The following is a 7,187-nucleotide window of genomic DNA, read 5'->3' as shown; positions in this document are numbered from 1 at the left end:
AGCTTTCTCAAGTCTTCGCTTCAATCCCCTCAGCAAAACTCTATTTGCTGATTCTACCTGCCCATTCGTCTAGGGGTGTTCGACTGATGCAAACACTTGCTTGATTCCTACCTCTGCACACAGCTTCCCCAACTGTTGGCTCGCAAACTGAGTGCCATTATCTGGAGGCGCCTTGTGCCAATCAGCATGCATCTGACACTGCTTGCATCGCTGGGCGTATCTCACACAGTCGTCTCTCGCCGATGGCCAATAAAACCCTACGCGAATCACCTTGGAAGCTAGTGATCTTCCCCTTACGTGGCTTCCACAAATCCCCTCGTGAAGCTCTGACATGATCCTTGTAAACTCGTCACCACTCACGCATGTCAGAATTGGGTGTGTGAACCCATGCCTGAACAACACTCCATCAACGAGGGTGTACCTTGCAGAGTTCTTCTTTATCCTCTTTCCCTCCCCGGGCTCTACTGGGAGAATCCCATCTGCAATGTATCGCCTATAAGGCGTCATCCACGTATCGCCTTCCTCCAAAGCGCATACTTGCAGACACTTCTCTCCCTCGGGCGAGGCCGCATAGGTGCTGATGCGGGGTGTCCTCGTCGTATCTTGAATCAAAGAGCGATGACTCCTTGGCTTTCCTCTCGTCGTGCTGATGTGAAGAACATCCACCCTGTTGTCTGCCACAATCTTTCGCGACGTTTTGAGCGTCTCTTGGATGACTGTCCTCTGCTTTCCCCCCTTGCAAGAGCTGGCCAGCTTGGCGAGCAGCTCAGCTCTGGCATTTTGTTCTCTAGGGACATGCACCAGCTCAAACATAGCGAAAGCTCCCTTCAACACTTGGACATACTTTAGAGATGTTGTCATCTGCGGATCCTTTGCTTGGTACTCCCCTGCTACTTGCCCTGTGACTAATTGGGAATCACTCTTCGCCAAGAGGCTTTGCGCATCCATCTCCTTGGCCAAGAGCATTCCAACAATCAGCGTCTCGTACTCAGCTTGGTTATTGCTTGCTTTGAAGGCGAAGCGTAGGGCTTGCTCGATCAACACCCCATTAGGCCTCTCCAGAACTATTCTCGCGCCACTCCCCTATTGATTGGAGGACCCATCCACTGAGAGCATCCACTGTGATCCTAACTCCACCTCTTGAGGGCCTCCTCCTGGTGAGAGCTCTGCGACGAAATCTGCGTAGACTTGCCCTTTGATGGATCCCCTGGGTTCGTACTGGATATCAAACTCTGACAGCTCCACCGCCTAACGAACCATCCTTCCAGCTACGTCTGGCTTCTGAAGTACTTTCTGAATGGGGAGGTTCGTCATCACCACCACTATGAAGTTGTGAAAATAGTGGCGGAGCCTCCTGGTCGAGAACACTACTGCCAATGTCGCCTTCTCCAACGACTGGTATCTCAACTCTGGGCCTTGCAAAGCCTTGCTTACAAAGTAGACGGGCCTCTGCACTTGATCCTGCTCCTGGACCAGCACAGAACTGATAGCCCACTCAGCCACAGCGAAGTACAAACGAAGGGGGGCACCTGCCCGTGGCTTGCAAAGCATAGGCAGCGTCGCCAGGTACTCCTTTAACTTGAGGAATGCTGCTTCGCACTCATCTGTCCACGCAAAACGGCTATTCCTCTTGAGGCACTGAAAGTAGGGGTGACCCTTCTCACCTCCAGCAGATACGAACCTTGACCAAGCTGCCATCCGCCCAGTCAGTTGCTGCACTTCTTTCACTGAAGTTGGGCTCCTCATGGCAATGATGGCTGCGCACTTATTAGGGTTCGCCTCTATTCCCCTTTCCGTGAGCATAAAGCCTAAGAACTTACACGCCTCAACCCCGAAGACGCACTTCTCGGGGTTCAGCTTGAGGCAGTACTTTGATATGGTGGCAAACAGCTCTTCCAGATCCGCTGTGTGCCACCCCCTCTCCTGCGAGGTCACCACCATGTCGTCTACGTAGGCTTGCACGTTCCTTCCTAGCATGGGTGCAAGGACCTTGTCCATTAGTCTCTGGTAGGTGGCGCCTGCGTTCTTCAGCCCAAACGGCATCACCTTATAACAGTAACTGCACGTTTCCGTCATAAACGCCGTTTTGCTCTCATCCCTTGGATGCATTTTTATCTGATTGTACCCCGAAAATGCGTCTAAGAAGCTCAGCATCTTGCACTCTGAGGCGCTATCCACCAATGCGTCGATGCTAGGTAACGGGTACGAATCTATAAGGCATGCCTTGTTTAAGTCCGTGAAGTCTTCACTAAGATGACGTTGGCCAACCACTCAGGGTATTGTATCTTCCTGATGTGTCCAACACTTAGAAATTTCTGCGTTTCTTCCTTCACGACGAGGCACCTCTCTTCGTTGAACTTGCTCCTCCTCTGTCGTACAGGGCGAACCTTGGCGTCCATGGTGAGGTGGTGGCACAAAAAATCTGGGTCGATGTCTGGAATGTCTGAGGCGGTCCATGCGAATGCATCTAAGTGGCGCGAGATCACCGCTACCACTTCGTCTTGTTCTTCCTGGCTCAACAAACGCCCCAGCTTGAATATCTTGCCACCAATCTGCCTTTCCACCACGTTGTCCACTGGTTGGGGTCAGCTATCTCGTACGCTCTCTGCGCGAGTCTCGTTTCTGCGATCTTCTTCTATAGGCGGCGCCTCATCGATTTCTCCCATGGGCGAGGCCCCCACGGATACCTCCCCTATGGGCGATGCCTCCCCTGGTGTTTTTTCTAAGCGCGCATCTTCCCTTGGCGTTGCCCCTGTGGGTGAGGCCTCGACAGGTGTCGCCTCTTCTGCGGACTCCACCTCCATCGGCGTAGCTGAGATGGGCGATCATTCAAGCACCATGAAAACGTCTCTCTTTGTCTTTAAGCTATTTTCATAGCATTTTCGGGCATCCTCTTGATCAAATTTGATCACAATGACCCTGCCACTAAGATCTGACAACTTCATCTTCATGTGGAGCATGGAGGCCACCGCCCTTAGTCTATTCAGCGCAGGCCTTCCCAACAGAATGTTGTAAGCTAAATTAGCATTCACGACTAGATACCGGATGCTCTCGGTAGGCGACGCCGTTCCATCAGTAAACGTCATCCTCGGCTCTAGGTAGCCACGCACCTCAACTTGGTCCCCTGTGAACCCATACAAGCATCCAGTGTAGGGCCTCAGCAAGTCAGGGGACAACTGCAACTTATTGAACGTCGACCAAAACATGACATCTGCAGAACTACCCTGGTCGACGAGAATCCTATGCACCTTTCTCCCAGCTGTGACAACCGAAATGACCACGGGGTCATTGTCATGTGGGACAACATCTCGTAGGTCAGCCCTTGCGAACACAATGTCTGATTCCCACTGATCATCTGAACCCTCCTCAGCAACTGAGTTCACTGCACTCACATACCTCTTGCGCTGAGAGGCAGTGGGTCCTCCTCCAGAAAAGTCACCAGAGATGGTGTGCACCCCTCCATGGATTGGCATTTCATGCGCTTGATCCTCCTCCAACGCTGCTAGGGCTGTTGTCGTAGCAGGCCCAACAAGATAATCCTTCAGAAAGCCATTCTTCATGAGCTTATCCAGCTGATGGACCAGCGCCAAACAATTGTTGATATGGTGCCCAAACGCTTCGTGAAACTCACACCACGAGTCTTTACGAGGTCCCAGCACCTTGTCAGACTTCACTGGTGGCCTCAACCTGTCAGCTATGTTGGGTACAGCAATAAGATCCTTCAGCTCCATGACGAAATTGTGCCTTAACGGCCTATTTCCTTTCCTCACCTGCCTGGTCTCCTCTGCTGCCCCCCTTGCCTGAGGCCTCCTCGCCTCGTATGGGCGCTTCCTGTCTTGGTTCTTCCTCCCTGTCGTGGCCTCATTGACCCTGGCGGGTTGTGCACGCGATTGCGCTCTTGGGCGTGCAGGTGCGACGCTTGTGCGCTTCTCGCATACCTCGCCCTCAGAGGCGATGTGTTCCACCGCGCGATGCCTTATCTCAGCAAAGGTCTTGGGGCGGCTTCGTATGATCGATTCACAGAAGGGTCCAGGACACATTCCTTTCCTGAACGCGTAGACAATCATAGGCTCCTTTGTGGTGCCAACCTTCACCACCTGCGCTCCAAAGCGACTGATGTATTCCTTGAGGGTCTCACCCTGATACTGCTTTACATCGAACAGGTCGTACGAGATCGGCAATAGAGCCCTGTTTGCTAGATACTGCTCCCTGAACAGCTGCGAGAGCTGTGCGAAGAAGGTGATATGGCCATTCGGAAGGCTAATGAACCAGTCCATGGCCATCCCAGTCAAAGTGCTCATGAAGAGCTTGCATCTTACAGCGTCGGAGCCGCCTACCAGCATCATTTGCGTGTGGAACGCAGTGAGATGTGCTTCGGGGTCCTCCATCCCTGTGAACGTTACCTTGGGCCCCACAAACGTGTTGGGGATCATCGTCTCCAGAATCAGCTGCGAGAATGGCGTAGAGAACTCCCTTGGTGGAGTGGAACCCTCGGGCTCATCCCCATCGCGTAGTCCTGAGTTGTTGCGCCACCGCGGCGCAACTCCTCATTCATGTGACAGAGCTCCTCATTTCTCGCCTGAGACGCTGCGAGATCCTCCTGCATGCGCTCTTGCTCAGCCTTCGACGCTGCCATTGCCTCCTGCAGTCCCTGCATCATACCCATGACCTGCTGCATGGCCATCTCTTCGCTCTCAGCGCGCGTCGAACCTTGCCTCGTGGACCTCATCTTCTGCGGTTTCAGGAACTTCTTCTAGCTGTCGTGCAACTCCAAGGGAATGAAGAAAACATTGGGAACTCGAACTCAAACAAACACGATCCAACAGCGAACTGAACCGAAGGCAATCGGTGAAACTGTACCAATTTCACAACGAACGGTGGATCTTGGTATACTCTCGAAGGAACTGAATCGGAAACTGCAACTGGAAAATTGAACACTAGTGGTGGGACTGATGTTTTAGATCGGGGCCCCACGGTGGGCGCCAAATCTTCCCACCGGTTGACCAGATTGTGCTTCGTGCGTAGCTAAGACCCGCGTATCTAGGACTCCTTCGTCTTTGTTCCAAATCTTCTCCCTGTGCCACCGTGAGTACCTGAAACAGAGAGAACAAAGGGGCGCCCTCGCGGCCGTTTGCACTCCGACGATCAAGTCAGCAAGCGAGACACATCAAAGGGGACACACCTCCGTATCGGAGCACCGTGAATGGATGCTCTGAAGGTGGTCGAATATCTGAGTAATAAATTTCTCTCTAATTGCCTGTGCGAACAGTGGGTCCGCGAGCAAGCAATTAGAGTGTGTGTGTCAAACTGAGTCTGGATCTCTGTCTCAAACGTCTAAAGCCCCTTTTAAACGTCTAAAGCATTCAAAGCGTCTTAAAGCGCATTTAAAGCGTCTTAAAGCGCACTTAAAGCGTCTTAAAGCGCACTTAAAGCACTTAGTAATGTTCAACGCGTTTAAAACGTTCAAAGCATTTAAAGCGTTTAAAGTGCTTTCAAGCGTTCAAAACGTAAACTAAAATAAAAACGTACCTTAGCAAACTTTCAGGGAAACTTATACACCTTGATGTTTCAGTACTTACTACCATGTGTTCTTATGACTTGATCCCTATTCTACGTGGAAGGCCTTACAGCACCGTAACCCAGCTTAGGGATATTACATCGTGTAAGTCCTCCTTCCTCGAAGTGCATCCGGCGGAAGGGGTGACTTTCTGGGTGCCAACTCATGCGCCCCAACCTCTAGTCACTCGCCCTGGGAGTTTACCTACCCTACGCACATGGCTCGACTCCTGGGCGCGGCCCTCTCATGGGTCGTATCTTTCCCGGGGGTCTCCCAGAGGTGGCGTGGGTACTTCACGAGTCAGGCTACTCCCTACTGGTACTAAACTATGGCCTTGGAGCCACCTTTCTCTTACTGCTCTGAGGTACTGAGGCCCCTCGTGGTGTCGCCCCCTCCACGGTCTTTTCTACCCGTGGGTATCGGGGGGTGACACCATCGATGCCTTAACCTAGCGACGCCTTAACCTGGCGACGCCTTAACCTGGCGACGCCTTAAACGGTCAACCTATTGACTTTCCTCCATGGGCCCCCTGGATGGGTCCCACCATATGTTTGACTTTTGCTTTGACTTTGACTTTGACTTTGACTCTGGTCAACGCCGGGGGATGGGACGGTACAGTTTCTTCACCAAAACTTAGGTTACCCTGCCTTTCATGTTGAATTATCATGAAAAAGAAACTTTTTTAAGAAGGTAAAAGATCCATCAACAATATATGTGACTTAACAACATTGAAATAATCATTCAAACAATTTAGAAACTAAATAATCGTATCTTGGTGCCTATAATTCCTTACAGTCCTCATTGCTTAGAATTTATTGGACAAGTGCCACATTCAAGCTCTTCCCCAACCCCTTTAGCTTAGTGAAAATTTAGTCATGCCCAAAGTTCCTTGCTAGGAATTATAGAATTCGTACTGAAGTTCTAAAACATGAATAAAATATTCTTACAAGAATCATTCCTTTAAATCAAACCAAATGTTTATATCATTTTCCATTAAAACAACTCTTTCTCTTATTGACGGGAAGACAAATAATAGTATTATCATCCATGCAAAAAAAAAAAAAAAAACTATATGTACCATTGCGATAAGAATAACCAATGAATTTGTCCTTAACTAGACACCCTCCAATTTTAAGAATTCAAGGTTTGAAGGGCAACCTTTCCATAAATCATAAGTGTTTTATTTAGTTATTTAAGAGGAACTTTATTAAGAATGTAAGATTTCGTCAAGGTTTTTTTTTCACATATAATTAGACATACCAAAATTAAGAAAGGTTGCATTTATCATATCTTTCAAGGTCTTATTTTTCCTTTGGGCTATACAATTTTGTCTAAGTGAATTAGAGGGTAATGAACTCATGTATTATATCATTCTTCTCACATAATTCATGACTTTTTGTACAATATTCACCTCCCCTATCAAATCTTAATCTCTCAATCTTTTAGTCTAGTTGATTCACCACTTTAGCTTTATATTTTAGGAACATTTCCTTGCTCTTATTCTTTGATTTTAATAACATTTCCTTGCTCTTATTCTTTGATTTTAATAACATTTCCTTGCTCTTATTCTTTGATTTTAATAGATATATTATTAAAAAAATTCTTGAAGTTTGTTAGATCAGATCAAATA

General features: G+C 49.0%; 1 protein-coding gene across 1 annotated transcript; it reads right to left on the bottom strand.

Annotated features, from left to right (window-relative positions):
* Positions 1–2,825: 2,825 nt before the first annotated feature.
* LOC137838428 (uncharacterized) lies at positions 2,826–4,388 on the bottom strand. Its single transcript, XM_068647674.1, has 2 exons — positions 3,249–4,388; positions 2,826–3,176 (listed from the first exon to the last, which is right to left on the bottom strand). The coding sequence occupies exons 1-2, from the start codon at positions 4,386–4,388 to the stop codon at positions 2,826–2,828; spliced, it is 1,491 nt and encodes a 496-aa protein (XP_068503775.1).
* Positions 4,389–7,187: the final 2,799 nt, after the last annotated feature.

This window comes from Phaseolus vulgaris, chromosome 4 (assembly GCF_000499845.2).
Source record: "Phaseolus vulgaris cultivar G19833 chromosome 4, P. vulgaris v2.0, whole genome shotgun sequence".
NCBI classification, from domain to species: Eukaryota; Viridiplantae; Streptophyta; class Magnoliopsida; order Fabales; family Fabaceae; genus Phaseolus; species Phaseolus vulgaris.
The sequence above is the reverse complement of the archived record's forward strand: the minus strand, read 5'-3'. Positions and strand labels throughout refer to the sequence as shown.

What these genes read in the sequence shown, in the direction of transcription:
- LOC137838428 (XM_068647674.1), bottom strand. Translation starts at nt 4,388, where the DNA reads ATGGAGGACCCCGAAGCACATCTCACTGCGTTCCACACGCAAATGATG. An exon ending in TTGTCACAGCTGGGAGAAAG is followed by an intron (nt 3,177 to 3,248) that starts GTGCATAGGATT and finishes AATAAGTTGCAG; the next exon opens with TTGTCCCCTGACTTGCTGAG.